We start from the raw sequence: 17,890 nt of genomic DNA, 5'->3' as shown, positions 1-17,890 counted from the left end.
CTCCCATGTATCTGAGCACACAAGATTGACATAAGGCAGACCACGCAGCCTAAGTTTCAGCTAATAAGGAGCCAGCCTCGTTTGCTGAAAGGGCAGGTGGGTGTTATGAGCAGTCTGGTTTCACACCTTCTAAAGGGGCAATGCAGGCAGCACTCCAGGTTTCAGGCTATTTCTGCACTAGTTCAGATACAATATAGATATGAGTGTTCAGACCCCAGCAATACTCATTGTTAAAAAACAAACCAAAACAAAAAAACATGTTAAAAAACTCAAAGAACTGTTAAGACAAATATCTTTACTGATCTAGAATCATCTTAATTAATAAACTATTTCAGCTGAGCTTTATTCTGCTCTCTGTCATTTAACTGCAGCCTTGACTTACTACTTCTGGCGTTTCTTACTGCCACAAATTTTATGTACCTTGTCTTACTGCAGTCTATCAATTAAAGAGGGACAGATTGTCAATTAAAGTTAACCTTATAAACTTGACATTGAAAGTAATATATTACCGGTAGCTTCTGCATACTAATATAAAACCCAATAGAAGACCAAAGAGGAACAGTCACTGTTTATATCTACATTAGCACTCTTAATTGACCTGAGTTGTGTTTTAGTATGAAAATCTACTCCACCAGTGAGGCATGAGAAATTATGTATACTTCTGAATACGACCTCCCTCCTTTTTTTGTTATTTTGTTTCATTCTATCAAAGATGATTTTCATTCTTCCATATAGTTGAAGTTTGATTAACTTCTCGTCATCAGCAAACCCTGGAATTATGGGTCAGTACTTTCAAATGGGGGTTCCCAAATGTCATACCTATTATGCATTTCTATCAACACAGTGTTTATGAAAGGCAAGTTCTTAGACAAAATAAAGAAAAATTAAAACATGTTTGCTTTCTATCACAGACCAACCCATGGAGAGCAGAAATAACTTGAAGGTCAGAGTGCTCAAAGCAGCTCCCCAAGGGGCTGTGTCTCTGCAGGACTCACTGCGGGATCACTGTTTCTGCATGGTTGCATGCTTATACTTACAGCCTTAGTAGTGCTTTGTAGAATGGCCTTGTGAAGAAAGCATCAAGAAGGTACTGATGAATGAGAGCAAGGCCAAGAATACGACCGCTGAACCTGAACCTGGGATATAAAAATGCAGAATAAATGAAGTGTAACTCAAGACACGCAGCACAGAAACTTACACAGATAGCAACTGTTTTTTTGTTTCTGACTTGAGTTTCCTACAGTTATCCACTTATTCTTTTTTTCTGAGCAGATACCTAACATCACCCCTCCCACCTCAAATCAATAATGTCTCTCTTCTTGATTCACCAGTACCCATACGTGCAGCTGGCATGTTATATGCTGTCCTGTGCCAAACCAATACACATTCTGAAGACTCACCTTCTGTGATCTTTAGTTGAATGCTCTGATACAGACCAACTCCACCAAACACAATATTAAGACATACTGTAATACTCCACCGCAGCAGAAAACATACTATCAAAACAACTGCAAAGGATATTTGGTGAATCGGTACATCCAGTTTCCAACTGGTTACAATCCTTTCCAAGGGCAGCCTTTAAAAGGGTAGTGCAGTTGACTTTATACAGGGAAACTGCAGTTCAAATAAGTTAGCTGTTGTGACCAAGGACGCATTAAAATCAGCATCTAAAGCTCAGGCAAGCTGTCCCCACTTTCTTAACAGCGATGTTCAGCTGTCTGCAGTATTTATATACCCTTGTGTTTGTTTCCGTTTTCTAAGAACAACCCCTGGTCCTGCTCCAAGTACACTCAAATAGTGCCCTGCCCATTACAACCTGTGACTTGCAATGATAAGCCATTACATTTTTCTTTCTATTATTTATTCTATGGCTTATTAGATATTCTTCCATCAAATCTGGTTTTAAATCAGTAATCTCAGACAGAAAAATACAGAACTGGTGTGAATCCAGGTGAGTTCATTTTTTGTAAAAAAAACCAACCCCCATCACCATCCAAAACTTTCTTATTTATAAAAAAGGACAAAAAAATTTCCAAACATCCCAACTGTAAGCACTCCAAGCCTGAGCTGACTGACATCAGTTTTATTGCACAGAAGATGAGAAACTGAACAAAAAGCCAAGAAACCGTTCCTTCTACTACAGGAATCGATGCAAAGACCCCCTCCTGCATATGAATGAAACATGAGTCTCATTGTAATAAAACCAGTGCAGAATATCCATTCACTCAACTCTGTGCTCATGGGATGGAACAACAAGTGCTTAGTATGTCAAATGGGGCACAGAATGGCATGCTGTGGGCCCAATTAGCATTTACATCACCATGGGAGCTGCCTCCGGCTCCCCTGCATCCCAGAAAGTTGCTTATGATACGCAGCTGACTGCTAACAGAAGAGTGATTATATTACCCCCTTACAGCTGTTTCCACAGCAGCAACAAAAGGCAGCTGTTGGAGCTCGTTAGGACCTGCTTCACTTCACGTGTGCTCCAGCACCAGGTTTCCAGCAAAAGGCAACGAAAAGAGGGGGAGCTGACACAATGAAAGCACAGTGGAGGCCAGACAGCTCAAAACCCAGAAATGCTGAGCCTGTAATCCATCAGTTTTATAGCACCTTCAGGATCTGTAATCAAGTCTGTTTGTTCTAAATAACCCATGTCGGCTTTTTTGGTTTTGTTCTTCACCACCCCATCCATCCCTACACATTTTGAAAGCAAACACTGAATGGAAATACTATGAGCACTGGGTGTTCCTCGCCACAGGGCTCACCTCACGGCTACTCCACTGTGCAGTGTGGGGCAGGCAGGAGCCATGTAGAATAAGGTAAAGCTGGAAAGTAAGCTGCCAAGAAAGATTTGGGAATGCTGACTCTGCTAAGAAATTGCTTGAACGTGAACAGCATCAACTTTCTCCTTGCTGCTTGTATCACTTCGGTACCTCTAAGCAGCTTTGAGGGCGTTCACGCAAAGCTGATGTGAAAGGGTAGTGTGCTTAGATCAAGGTGTTTACAAGCACGAGCACATGTTACAGTAGCTGTTAATGGCAAATTGAATCAGTGATTTATGGCAGAACTGTATCAAACCATCCAAAAGCCTCGGGCAGTGTTTTGGACTCAGTCTGGTGGGTCAGCCTAAGCAAACGTGGGCAGAGCAGCAATAGGTTGTGTGGTCCATCAGCCTGGCTTTGCACTTGCAGCCCTCTGGGACACACCAGGGCTCACTCAAACTTGGGGCCTGACTGCGGTTCCTCAGTTCCAGTCCTTGCAATGGTACTGTGTAGGAAAACACATCCAGTGCTAACTGGTTTAGACAAAGGAGATGAAATAAACAACAAGACAGTGCCACTCCTGGTGCCTGTCGATACAATGGATACAAAAGCTGCGTTGCAGACTGTATTCCTTGGCAGCTCCATATCACCCCAGCAGACACAGTGCTTGGCGGCCGAAGCGTGTGAGCTCCCCAGCCCACAAACCCTTCTATCCCTGCACAAAGCTTTGGTATCTCTGTAGAGACTTGCTATACCTGACTCTGACCTGAAGAGTGGTGAAGAGAAGGTCGCCTTTTCCTTGCCCATTCTGGATGGGGCCTGGGACCACAGGTGACGCTTCTGTGGTCCAGCAGTGCGCTGAGAAATAGGGACCACGGTAAGTCAACGGGTACCTATCAAAAGGGAGGTGTTTGCTGCTGTTCTCAGAGAACAATTACACACTCTATCCGCTTGTGTGTCCATACAGTATATCAAGCTGCCACCACAATCAGCCAAACATAACAGTCCCACTTAAAATGTATCAAAACTTACAAAAAAGCAACAAGAAACAAACTACCCTCTTTACGAAATCCAGTTAAAGCAAAACCAGGTTTTTGTGTTTATTTCTTCCTGAAGGACTTAGAGCATGGGTGAGATTCAGAAGTGGGTGAGAAGGTCCCTTCAGAACACACCGGTTTTCTTGACAGAACAAGCAGCACAAAGGTAAATCCTGGCTGCAGGGCACATACCTTCCTTAAACCTGACTTACATTTATCTTTCCAGGGAAGTGTGAAATACTTGTTTGGTTTCTTTCTGGCAGGAAAGATAGCTTGGGGGAGGATGGGGAACGCCAGGAGGTCTTGCTCTGGCCCCTTCTTTCAACACCCTTCCCTTTTGGAGACAATGATTGAGCCTGGGTGACGCGCTCTGGCAGGGAGGGGAAACGCAGGAGGGAGTTAATGAAGAGGAAAGCAGGGAACCAGTCAGAACTAATGAGCAGGAGAGCTGCTCTGGTATGACTGCCCGTTGACACACCGCTCGGCCACTCAAAAAAGACATTGTGTGCACCTGTTTTCTGGCTTTTAACAGCCCTACTCTTTGACCCACTTGCAAACGCTTCCACGCTACCAAGCTAACTCCCTTTCCTTCTGGAGGCTGCAAGTGCCCCTGAAACAGCTTGTTGCAAAATAACAGGCTTGTTCTCCTCTGTGGGACTCTCTGCATACTTACTGCATGTGTGTGTACACAGGGAGAGACAAATCCATATGCTCTAGCAGCGACTAAGCAATAAATTTTGCTCCAATTGCAGGTGAGTCACAGGAAATTTAATTTACTCTGGTCCTTATCATATGGCAGCAAAGTCAGGCAGGACCTGTAATGGCCCTTTGTTACAGGGCTCTCTCTTAACTGGTTGAATGAACACAGCTCTGCTCTGTATGACAGTCCTTCCTCAGAATCAGATGGAGAATGATGTACCTCAACAAAACTGTAATCTACGTGTACAGGGAAAGAATGGTTTGTATCATTCTATAGGGGATGCTTTGGTAACCATGCCTTATGGGCTAAATTGGCTATGGGATGAGAAACTCTAAATCCTAAATAGAGGAAGCACCTGGCAGGATTAAAAAGATTGAAATTCTGGCAAACCTTATCTCACCCAAACACATCAACTGTGTTTAAGTGTGCCCTTCTTGATGCAGTATCCTGCGAAAAAATATTCAAAGAAGGGCTCAAGAGAGATGAATATAATATGGCTCACATCAAATTTGAAAGTATCATTTTCTTTTCATGAGACTACTGATAACTTGCTCACATTTATAAGACAAATTTACACATTCTGTTGCAGCAGTTTTAGAGCTTTTGACTGTTTAATCGTGCAGATGAACTTTTGGCCGCCTGAAAGACAAGCTGAACAAATGAGGCTGCACTGCGGTACAGGATTTCTGCCCTTGGCAGCTCTTCTGAGGGAGAATGACATTTGGCAGGTGGATGCAGCTGGAGAGCCTTAGTCCTTCCACAGTGGGAGACTTGGACCTAATCTCAACCATTATTAGGTACCAGAGAATCCAAAAAGGGGAAAGCATTTAGAAGGGCCCAGTCATGGGAAAGGCTTCACTCTGAACATGCATCTTATTAGACAACAGAGAATTCAGTCATGAAACCCAGGTTTGTAGGAAACTGGGTATTGTGGGTTCCAGTGTGGTACAGCTTGTTTTAAAGGACAGTTAAACCCTCCGTTGTTATGAAGACACTCATGAGCATCCTAATGGCCAGACACTACTGATTAAAGGAAGTAAAAATCCATTTTTGTAGCCTTAAATATTGTGATTTCTAATCTTGTGATTTGGGGGAGGGAAGGGGATGACACAGAAGAAAACGTACTGATTCAGGACTTCTGAATTTTTGTGGAATCACCAGCAGTAGCACTTTTTAAACAAAGAACAGTATTTTTTTTAATACAAGAAAGTTCTAAGAGCATGCATTTTGCAAAAAAGTCAACCAGATGGTTACAGCAACTCTGCCTGGCTTGTACACTACGAATTTTAAGCAAAACTGGCAGTGTGGTACATGCACCAGAGATCCATGTTTGTATGCTCACAGCACATATCCTTGTGTTTGCTCAGTGCAGGACATGATCGTGTCCTCTAATGAGCTACATTGACACAGCAGTAACCTAGCAGATCAGATCACCTTTACAAACCCTTGGCAGTGGATCAAACCCACACCTCTATCAGCCTTCATTTACAAATGCCTGCCTTTAATTTGGTGTGCATGTTTAACCCCTACTCACATAAATGACAGAACATTTGAATGGTCTAATGTGATGACGTGAAGCAATCTGCTGTCAGAAAGGTTAGCCATGCAGGCTGGGATAGCTAATGCCATTCTATTTATCCAACTTGCATCTGCAAACTTTGCAGACCGCCTCTCTGCCACCATGTCATTTGGTGGTGTGGCAAATTCGCTCTGCGTATCTGCAGGCTCAGAGGCTGACACCGTGGCATTCCAGCACGATGCCTCTTCAGTTCAGGAATCTGATGAGCTCATGTGTCACTACTACGAAAGGAATGGCTCTTACGAAGGCCAGGAGACAAAAGTCTACAAAGTCTCAGCACATTAAAGAGAAAAGGTAAAATAATGCCTAAATTAGTCCCGGAGGAGAATTCCAGTCTAAGGAGTAATAAGATCATTGTTGGCTCATTTTCTTTTCTTATATGTGTCTTTACTATGAAGAATTCTCAGAGAGACAAAATACAATGTTGGGTCACCCATACATGGCATCTTCCAATGTGCTGAGGACTTAACCCACTTCTTCTGACAGCTAACTACATTGGCATTCCACCTGAGAATGTGCTCTGGATCCCCACACACTTCTTCTGAAGGAATGGTAACGGCCCACCCGACCAAGTTTTGTTGTTTTCTTTCTAACTTGCTTTGAGTTATGTTCTAAACACTGAAATGCATCTTATCTCAGACATGGTCAGAATTCATTCCAGATTTTCGGACAGTTACTGAGTTTTTAAGAGGAATCTGCATAATTCCTCACTATGAAACCACAGAAAATTCTGTCAGGTAAGCTTCATTTTCAGTCCATTTTCCAAATTAAAACCGAAAGGAAATGCTTTATGAGTGCTGACATGGAGCAACTGTTCGTGCAGCTTTCCAGCCTGGAAACTGATGGATGTTAAACAGTTACAGTCTACAGGGATTTATCCTTGCCGCCCCTGCAAATGTTATTGGGACATTAATAGAGGATACATTCTACTTGGAGCAAAAGCATTTTGTTCAGGCACCAGAAGATGAAACGGCATATTCCATGAGTCCCTCTTTGATAATACTCTGTCTGCTTACTATTCCTATAAAACTTCTGAGATTTAATTATATTTTAAAGGAAATGTGTAACACTCATTTAATAAAGCACTAACCTTTCTTAAGTAGCCCTGATTGTAAAGTGTATGGAAGTGGAACAGCGCAGCAGGCCTGCTTGCAGAGTGCCATAAAATACAAAGAGGATGTTCAGAGATGTGTGAAATATATGTGCATCACCCCATGAACTGAAATTAATCAAGAAAAGAAAAGAAAAAAAAAAAGGATGAAAACTGATATTCAGAGAGAAAAACAATCTGGTACAAATAAACTTCCATTAGGCTTCAAATCCTGAACTTGATTTCAGGTGAGGGTGTACAGGAGTGAGCCTTCTCTTGCCAGCCTTCCTTGAGATATTTTTACTTTTGCTGGGTACGTGAATTTCATACGATGAATGCATTTATGTAAGTCACCCTCTCAGTTTATTGCTAAATTGTGCCTAAATTTTCAGCTGCAGAAGGCCAGTGCAATACTGACACTCCAATAAGTGCTTGTCCTACTTTTATTTTCTGGATCTATCTGCAAATGGAACACAACATTTCTGTTTCTCAGTACTAAAGAGTAACCACATGAAAAAGAACTATTGCTTACACATGATGGAAATGTGAACTATTAATGTCCTTCTAAATCTCTGGAGCTCACGTACCCTGAATTAGCAACTAAACCTCAACCAATTCCTGAAACTTGATTTACCAGTAACTGAAAAACAATGACATAATGCAAACCTTATTGCTTCTTCATTTAATCTAATCAAGTCCTTCAAGCCTTTTCCTCGTCTCTAACCTAGCTATGTTGCATGTTCACTCAAAACGCCTTTTCATCTTCCTTATACCCTGGCTACACCCACCACAAAAGAACTGTCAGAAAAGGTTAAAAGACTAATTGAGTCACAGAGAAAAAAGCACGATTTTATCAGAAAAGCTGTAGGCTGTTCTGCTTTTTCCAGAAAAATGAGGGGCAAAGATAACATAGATAAAGGAAATTCACAGCATCCCCTCAGGTTTCTCTTCAACAGCTATCAGATATTCAGGTTCTCTATCAAACAGCTGCTTTTGGGAGACCTCCTTAGTTTAAGCCCACAGCGGTTCCAGGTAAACGCTCACACAGGGGAACAGTTACAGCTGCATTTGCAGAGCCCTGCATCCAAGTTACCAAGCCCCATGCTGAGGGGGAGCCGCACCGGCTCCTTGCACATCAGGTGAACCACGTCAGATGTTATTCCTGTGGATACAGAACTGAGCAAACCCATCCCTGGGGCTTCCACGGCGCGAGTCAGCACAGGCACGCCAGGCTCCACGTCACCCCCCGGCCCAGCACCAGGGACTCCGGCCATAGGCAACAGAGAATTGATTCCAGTTCTGCCTATAAACTAGTAAGGAGATTAATCAAGTAGATGGTCTCTCTATAACAAGAAATCTGTGCTATGTTTTATTTATTACAATATTTTATATATTACTCATGTAATTTATTCATTATTCATTATTAAGACATCTATTTATGTCATTTGAGCAGTAACAATGAAGTTCCATCAGCATTGTGTTTTGGAGGAGGAGAGAAGAAGCGTGGCCAAGTGCCGGAGTGGCTGTCTCTGCTTGCAGAACTATCAACCTCGTGGACCATAACGTACAATCATCCTCCCCCAGGAGAACCCCTGGCAAAATACGGCAGCAAAAATGTGACCAACCTTCATCAGAAACTGGTCTGCTTGCAGGGCTTAGCTTATCCTGCCGGCACAACGGATAAAACAGACTGGGCCTGTAAGACTGTTGACAAACTCTCCTCCAGTTCTGCCCAGTACCTACAGAGGAGCTGCAGGCTGAGGTATGAACTACTGGCTAGAAGACTACAAACCTCTACATTTTGCAACTCCCAGATCCCAGACTGTATTTGTGACTGGCCGATCTTTTACAAGCAGCTTACAGAGGAGATCAGTGCCAGTGCTTCATTTGACAAATGAGAAAACTTAAGCGCAAAAGTAAAATGACTTCTCTAATGTTATCCAGAGAACAATTGGAAGAGACAGCAATGGAGTCCCAGCCCTCAGAGTCCCAGCTCCATTTTAGTTGTTTAGTCTGTTTGACATTTTTTACTTTCTTGCCTCCCTTAAAAGGCTAGGTTATTTTGTGAATCAGCTCTAGTTTATGAGCAGCCCCTTATGGATCAACTCAGTCTGATGCATATGGGTTGATTTTTAAGCCAGCAACAGAACATTTTTATCAATGGATTTTGATCTTTCAGTCAAACCTTTCAGAAAGGCTGCTGGTGGGGCACTTTGTAAACCGATGTTTCAGTAAAGTTTCATACATTGCATGATTTTATGTTTGCTTTCCTTAGCCTTGCCATGCGTTGAAAGAAAATAGTGAAGCTACAGGGAAAATCCATAGATTTATTCACCTGTGAGACAAGTGGGCCAAGCACAACCAAATGACTGCACGTCGTCCTGGTTTCAGCTGGGATGGAGTTAATTTTCTCAGTAGCTGCTGCAGTGCTGCGTTTTGGATGTGGTGTGAGAACAGCATCGATAACAGATGGGTTTAGTTGCTGCTGGGTGATGTTTATGCTAAGTCAAGGACTCTTCAGTTTCTCAGGCCCTGCCAGGGAGAGGGCTGGAGGGGCACAAAAACTTGGGAGGGGACACAGCCAGGACAGGTGACCCCAGCTAGCCAAAGGGCTATTCCATACCCTGCAACGTCATGCTGAGTATATAAACTGGGGGTGGGGGGTGGGGGTGGCCGGGGCCTCGGGATTGCTGCTGGGGGAGGGGCTGGCCATCGGTCAGCAGGTGCTGAGCGACTGTACTGTGCATCACTTGTCTTCCCCCTTCCCTTTGGATTTTGTTCCTCTCCCCTTCTCCTTCCTTTTCATAATTGTTATAATCATCATTATCATTATTGGTTTTATTTCATTTTATTTCAACTATTAAACTGTTCTTAACTCAACCCTTGAGTTTTATATTCTTTCCCTATTCTCCTCCCCATCCCTCGGGGTGGGGGAGTGAGCAAGCGGCTGCGTGGTACTTAGTTACCAGCGGGGGTTACACCACGACACCCATTTTCCTGCAGTGGGTAACTATGAGCACTGAAGCCGTAATAACTGACTTATTCCCAGTCAAAGGCAGCACATCCTTCCCAGCCGCTCTGGGGTATTTAAGCATGAGTGAGACTGTTCAGTATAAACTCACCGGCAAGCAGCCAGGAGCGTTTGCAGCACGTGATGAAGCGTGATGCAGATAACCTCAAGCTAACTGCACACAGCTGCCTGCCGTGCAGAGCTGTGCAGCCATGCACTGGGGTTTGTACTGCGTTGCAATTCAGCTAGTGATCCCCGCATTCGTGGGATGAGGTCCCTCAACTGAGTAAACAAAGAAATCTGTGTGCTGAAATTCAGACATGCTATTAATTGTTTTGACAGTCCATTTTAGGTCTTGTTTTGCAAGTCGCTGGACACCTCCAGCTTTTATTAATACCACTGCAAACTGACAGCTTCAAGCCTCTCCTGTGAGCACGCAGAATGCAGCAGACCTGGACCTTTGCGTTGCTGTTCTGAAGCGCAAAAAAAATTTTCAATTTTTCCTTATCAGTCTCTCCAATCCAATTAATTAACTCCAGTTTCTAGTCTGTCTTTTCCAGAATGCAAGCCATAAGCCACAATGTAAAAAGCTTCCTTCCATGAGGCACAAGACACTGATTCTTGTTACTAGATACATGTTCTTTCATAGAGGTTGAACAGCCTCTCATTTTTTTTTTTCTCATCCTTCATAATTTCATTGAGACGTTGAAAAATATTCCTATCCCAAGTTGGGGCAAACTGACAAACTTGACATTGCCCTTCTTCCTTTAAATACAATCAGATAAGATCAATTTAAATCTTTCATCTTCCCTTTTTCTGCATTTTAATGTAATACTAAAACATACTGAACATAACTAACATATTGAAATGAAGCATAATTTTCAAAGGACAAATGAAACTTCTAACTTTCAAAATATTCCAGGGAGATCCCTACACAAAGAGAAATGCCTTTTCTACTCAAAAATACCCCAAATGAATTTGGGTGATTTACTGAAAACAATTCTGCTCCACAAGCAGTCTTTCTTTGGATGTATGAATTCTGTTTACTAATAAAAAAGGTTGGGGTTTTTTTGGGAATTTCTGCACCTGCTGTACCTGACTTTTCTTTACCTTACCGAAGTCTGAATAAAATGTAGTGAGAAATAAGGAGGGGCAGAGATGGCTGAGCAACACTTCACAGGGGCAGCGCAGCCTTGCCGTTCTGGTGCAGCTGGAACAAGAGATAGGAGGACACTCATCACTCCTTGGGAGTTTTTCGCCACTACAAATGAACGCACCGTCAGTGCCCACCCTGATGCTTCCCTGCAGGCCCACATGCTCGCAGGCACTGTGGATTTTACCCTCTTCTCCTCTACCACACGCAAAGGGGAGACGCTACAGAGATCTGCCTGTGAAGCCTCCCATCTCTGGGCAAATTTAATCCACAGTGTTGCACAAGACTAAATGGCCTTACGCAAGGGAAAAACCATAAAGATGACTTTTGTAAATACCCAACAAAACAGAACAACCGCCTTTCCCTCAAACCAAACTGTAATTATGGAAGCAGTGCTAGACACTATGAGATTCGGAGAAGGGAAAGGGAGGAGAGACTGAGAGACAATTCTTCTTTCAACACATGTGACACCACCATCCAGATTCTCAAAAGAACTTGAAAAAAGTCCTCTACTAACAGACAGAAAGTCAAGAATAAAGTAAATATAAAGCAGAACCTTTTTAATAAAAAGGTTGCTGTAGAAGCTCAGTTAGGGAGAATGTTTTTTTTCTCCTTCAGTCTGGTTTGCCTTTAATCTTCCAATTCCTCCTGACCCTTAATAAATAATTAACCAGCTGTTGAGGCAGGCCCTATGTGATACAGTCATACATCAAACTTAATAGGAAAATCAAAGTTTACTTAAGTACAGAAGGTATTGAAAGAGATCACAGCAGAGCAGCAAGAAGGCATTTCAGTAACATACCCTTTTCACATAGTGAAAAGATCTTATAAAATTATTTCAGCTGCATATTTATTTTATTATCATTCCTGTCCAGAAGATTTACAGTAGTGCTTGAAAATTTTTCATGCAAACATGATTTATTTAAAATAAGATATTGCTAGTAATTAAAATTTATAGTGTAATGTAACATTAAATGCTTTGGTTTTCTATGGTGCCTTTCATCTGAGAATTTCAAAGTAGTTCAGAGCATTAGTGTACATCAAATGGATTTCAAGTTGATTACATACTAGGAAATCTCTTTAGATGGAAACTGAGGCAAAGAGGTAATCATCTGATTTCAAAACCAACTGGATGTTGCTGGATGCCCCACTCTGGGGAGCTACATCTGAACTGATTTTTAAGAAGATGATTATTCAGTGTTGAGCACAAACAGGCCCCTTCAAGATAGCTGTGAAACTCGTCTTCTAAATTCATTCCCCACCTAAACGCAGACCCACACAACTGGCCCACTGGAGCCCCAAACCAAACTCGGTGTTTCTGACTCCCTTAATAAAACAGGTATTGGGCCATACGTAGGTCGCCTGCCACAACAGTTGACAAATTAGAAATAAATGAGTAGTTCAGGCCACATATTCCCCAGAGCTACTTTCAGTCAGTGGAGAGGAGTTATGGCTGCTTGCAGACCTCCTGCTTAGATGCTGTGACTACATTTCTCCACTGTTTCTATAAAAAGCCACGGAACGTGTCTAAATCCATCCTATGAGCCGGTCATCGTCTGAATACAACCCATTAGGTCATAAGGCAATTTGTCACTTTCTTTAAAAACACTTTAATTGAAATAAGTCATTCTCCATGTAGCAGGACTAGTGGAGCTTTGTTTCCTACAGATCTGTCTCTGATGGCTCTACATTACAACACTGCAAGAGCTCCACTTCCACCTACACATCTCTGCTAGCACTTGGCACGCTCTGGAGCATCTCCAGTTTCTTCCCTCTGCCTGCCCAAGCTTTCACAGCTCTGCTTCACATCCTCAAGCTACTGAGTGAGATGCTATAGCTGGTTTGCAGCCTGCACCTGTGATGGACCTGTCAGCTTGTTGGTGCTAACTGGCCAGCTGAGAGGCCAAACAGCTCACCAGCCTGCCCTCACTGAGGCATCCTTCTGCACATCTATCCTTTACTCAGCCCCCAGGTTTGCAAAGCTTTTAGGCCATTAGTATCTTTGAGATGTTTACCTTCCTGTCACACAGGTCTCAAACTGATTAGGAAACTGTCTGATGGGCAGGCAGGGCAACCGCACAAAGCACAGCTCCTAATGAAATTGGGTTAAGAAAACTGACCAGGCTCTCCAAGGAGAAAGAACAGCTAAGGCTGCAACATTCTTGGTTCTTCTTGAGTTTATTAAAACAAAAAAAATGGGATAAATAATACCCTGGATTCTTTGACATGCTTGAGATGGATAGTGATGGCCGCGTGGTTTCTCGTTTACATGAAATAAATGAAAGGGAAGGTCAGAGTCTGGCTGGGGTTGTACCCACGCAGCACTGCGCAGCTCTGCTCATGTGCCAAGCTTGCCAGGGCACGTAAAAGCGATCGAGGCAGTGCCAAGCCTGAAGTAATCCCTGATGGGAGGCAGCATATATTTTCTCGGCTCAGTGTTGCAGTAACCACACCAGCTGGCTTGGAGCAGAGGGGATGCAAGTTTGTGTCTGCATGGAGAGTGGGTGCAACAGGCTTGCATCTGCCTACAGAATATGATGTAGAAATACATGCAAGTCTTCTGTCTGACTCCATTCGGCAGCATGGACCAAGGGGTATCGGAGGGCAGAAGGAAAGGTGAACTATGGGAACCTAATGAAGAAATTCCTGCCTCAAAGCAGTTCCAAATGAGCATTAAGTAAATGGAGTTCATTAGGACACTGCAGCCAGGAATCAGCCTACAGCTTCTGGGGACCTGGGCCACTGGGCCTGACTATCACATCGTATTTGTGGTCTTCAGTAGGGTTCTGCACAAAAACATTTTACTCACAAATCTTCAACTTTCTAATAAGGTTCTGCAAACAAAATGTATTAAATTTCATTTAAAGAAAAACAAACAAACAGACAAACCCAATCAGGCCTTTTCTGAGATGGATACAGAATGCTGAGTATGATTAGCAAGCTGTAAATACCTCCAAGTTAACTGTGACACTGGGGTACTGCTCTCTGGCTGCATAAATGTCACAGCAAGGTCTGCAAATGCCTAATTGTTAAAAAAGACATGCTGTCATTAATTCACTAGGAAAACACAGAAAAACATGTTTCAAGTTAGCATCCCTCAGAACTCCAAATGAATGTCTGCAAATGATTTTATCTGTCTAGGCCATCTGGTCTTCTATGCAGAGACTGGGCTTCTTTTCACATTTCTGGTTATGGTTCCACATTTACAAACATGCAATGAACTAAACATTTGAAAATAGATGATGTGACATGGATTGCTGCAGCAAGTCAGATAAAATACCAGGCAAGTGATCTGGGGACGAAAAGTCTGGTGCAGGTGACCGTGCTATGGGTACAGTGCTGTCTCTCAAAGAAGGGTGCATTAAATTATCTTACTGGATTACTCAGGGGAGCAGGACCGCTGTGAAGGAAAACTCTGGCCCACTCAAAAGACAGGAAAAAGAGAGACTGGATTTCTACCTCACAGCAGATGGTGAACACAATGTTTTGTGAACTGAGAAGATGATGCATTTGTTGCCACTGTCAGATTAAGTACTCATAGCAGGGAGGGAAAAATCACAAGAAAACACTGAGAGTTGCCTTATTCTAAGAAGTGGAAATTCTTACGCGGTATTTTGATGACAGCCAAATCACAACGTCTGAAATGGGTAGCTACATGAACAATGAAACAGCACAGAGTTAATTCTCTTCGGGTTTGGTGAAGACAATACAGAAATAGTCACAGAAACAAACATTCAGTTTACTAATTTGCTTAGCTAGAGCTGAGTAGGGAAGTACTATGGAAAACGACAGGCAAAACAAACACCGGAGGAAAACCACAGTGTATCACAGCATGATTAGGCAAATCATTTTGTGACAATAGAGTGAATGAGATGCAGTGGAAAGACACCAGCAACTTTCAAGAGCCCTTGAAAATGCACCCTGAAGAAGGCAGGGGGAGTAACCAGTGACCCACAGGAAGATTTGAGACTATGCAAACCCTGGAACTAGGTATTTTGTTCCCAGAATTCAGAAAGACATTTCCTCTATCTATTATGCATCAGGATTCTTCTTTTTTTCAAGGCTGATTTACCCATCCAACCTTTTACTATTTACTTATTTTTGGTGAAAACCAGAACTACAATATTCAATCAAACCTTAGTCATTTAAATCAAAGACAGAAACCTTTTTCATCCCAGTGAAAAAGTATCTCTATATACCGTCTAATATTGGGCATCCTGGACCTCAAGTGCTTCAGTGCTGCAGAGAACTGAAAGCCAGTCTAAAATCTTTCAAAGGACTGTTAGCAGGAGGAAAGTGAGAAGCTAATGTGGCAAGCTCCTGGGAGCCATTTGTTAGTATGCAAGAACTCAGCACTATGGAGCTGTATGGAATATTACACCTCTAACTTTGCATGAGGTTGTGATAAAAACATTTAGTATTTCCCACCAGGCTGTCTCCCAGCATACTGAGCAAAACTTGAGAAGGATTCTTCAGTGACTCACCCTATTTGTTGCCCAAAACACCTGACCAAGAGCAAAGACAAGAATATTATTTCTGGGCTAAATCATATTCTTTTCACTGAAATAGTATATACCAGCTGCCACCACATTCTACCCACTTGGAAAAGGGCAAGCTAAGTGGGGGTATAAATAGTACTTTGGAAGATATTTTCAAATATTCAGGCAAAGAGCTAGACACATTACCTAGATCAGATAGAATGGCTCATTACTGGCATGGATTAAAAGCAGCTTTTCTGAGCTTCAGGTACATCCTGCAGCATGCAGATAAAGATGTGTATCATCTGATTTCCTAGGCTGAAAGATATAACTGTGTCCTTTCAGATACAGAGGGATTTAAAAAGGGTTTTTTAAACTTTGAAAATGTGTGATATCTTGCATTTTGTGTGTTCAGCATGCACACGTGTTAACTGAAGGAAAAAGTCTTATTCAATGGAAGCTTGCAGGAAAGGTGTTAAATCTCAGTTTCTCCATAAATGAGAAATATTTTCCAGTCATTATGTCTCCTTCTTAACTTGGCATACATACAACTACTCTGCGCTTTGATGTGCTCATTTTGGACTCAGAATGCTGTTTGTACAAAGAGCAAGGCATGAAATAAACCATTAAAAGGGGCAGAACTGTAACTATTCAGCCAGGGAAAAAAAAGAGCAGTGTATTTCTCAATTCTGCCAATATGAACAAAACTTCACATCTTTGCATTTTCTTGTATTTATCTCAAACTTGCCACCATTTGCTTAAGGAAGAAAAAATGTAAAATAAATTTGAGGGAGTTTTTTTTTTTGCTAGCCCTGTTTCTTAATATAGCCATGTCTGAATAGGTCTTGAAGAATTACTGTACAGAAAAACATGGCAAGGATAGATTCCACATAAACGATAAGCCCCACAGCACCACAAGTCATACAGTTCAAGACATCTGCAAATCTAAACCAATTGTGGTTGTGTGGGTTTTATGACTGACATCAAGCTTCAAGCTTTGAAAAGAATATGAATATTAATTATCTGTGACCCTGGGACTCTCAAAACTGATTCATCCATCTATGTTAACTGATGTCTCATAACAGATTTGGGAACAGGAAAATAATCTTTGTTTCTTGCATGTTAGAGGGAGGAGGCTCTGTTGGAATCATATCAACAAGTAAATCTGAGAAACAGAAGTTTCAGCACTGACTTGGATACGAACAAAGTTGGAGAAAGACTGCGAACTTCAGAAACCCCCATTCTTCGTGAACAAATAATGACAAGCAAGTTAGTACAGTGCCCTGAGAGAAGTTAGCCTATAAAGCCTTTATAGGAGAATCGTACTCTTTGAGTTTTAAAAAGCTTAGTCCAAACCCTGTTTCAGCTGTACAGTACTCTAGGGTTACACATAAGTAGCCAAGGTCAGTCAAAAAAACATGTAGAATGTCTGGATATCTACAAGCCAATCATGAAACCTACCAGGCTAATTATAAACTGCTGGTCTCAGTCAGTTATTTCCATAACAGGTTCAAGAAGTATTTCCAAGCACTTACTGGATTGCTTATCTTCCCCTTGGGTCCTGCATCTTGCCCTATTTAGACTACTTTATGTACAAACCTCTTTGTACACAGCATTTATTTCCTTCTGCAGGCCAAAGGACTTCATTTCTCTTTTCTAAAAGAAAACCAAAAATGCCCAAAGGCCAAATAACATTCTGTATACAAGAAGCCTGTTATAGACAGATACGTGTAGTTGGAGAACGACTGTCCAAAGTGTCCAGCTGCTACTGATTTCAGAGTTAAATGCTAACAGCTACAGAAAATCATATGAGGTGTCTTTCTGCTGCTCTATATGCCCAGGAGACCTTTAAAAAAATTGCCTCTTCCATGCTGAAATCTCTCAGTGAACAGAAGAACACAATGAGGGGATCAAACAAACTACATACTTTCTGCAGCAGACTTTATCCCTAAAGAAAACTGCAGCTGAACCCTTCACAATGACAGTGTTTATAGCAGATAAGAGGGCTTATTTCAAATATTGCTGAGATAAAACGGCAGCACCGTTTCTGGAGAAAAACGCCTGCTTCCAGTTTGCTCACA

General features: G+C 42.2%; 1 protein-coding gene across 1 annotated transcript in view; it reads right to left on the bottom strand.

Annotated features, from left to right (window-relative positions):
* The window catches only part of HECW1 (HECT, C2 and WW domain containing E3 ubiquitin protein ligase 1), a 281,613-nt gene that overhangs the window by 26,433 nt on the left and 237,290 nt on the right, over window positions 1–17,890 (bottom strand). Inside the window, exon 24 of the mRNA XM_080386066.1 lies at window positions 1,038–1,136. Within this exon, the coding sequence (XP_080242192.1) occupies window positions 1,038–1,136 (99 nt within the window). The remainder of the gene's footprint in view (window positions 1–1,037; window positions 1,137–17,890) is intronic.

Source organism: Falco punctatus (assembly GCF_963210335.1).
Source record: "Falco punctatus genome assembly, chromosome: 4".
NCBI classification, from domain to species: domain Eukaryota; kingdom Metazoa; phylum Chordata; class Aves; order Falconiformes; family Falconidae; genus Falco; species Falco punctatus.
The sequence above is the reverse complement of the archived record's forward strand: the minus strand, read 5'-3'. Positions and strand labels throughout refer to the sequence as shown.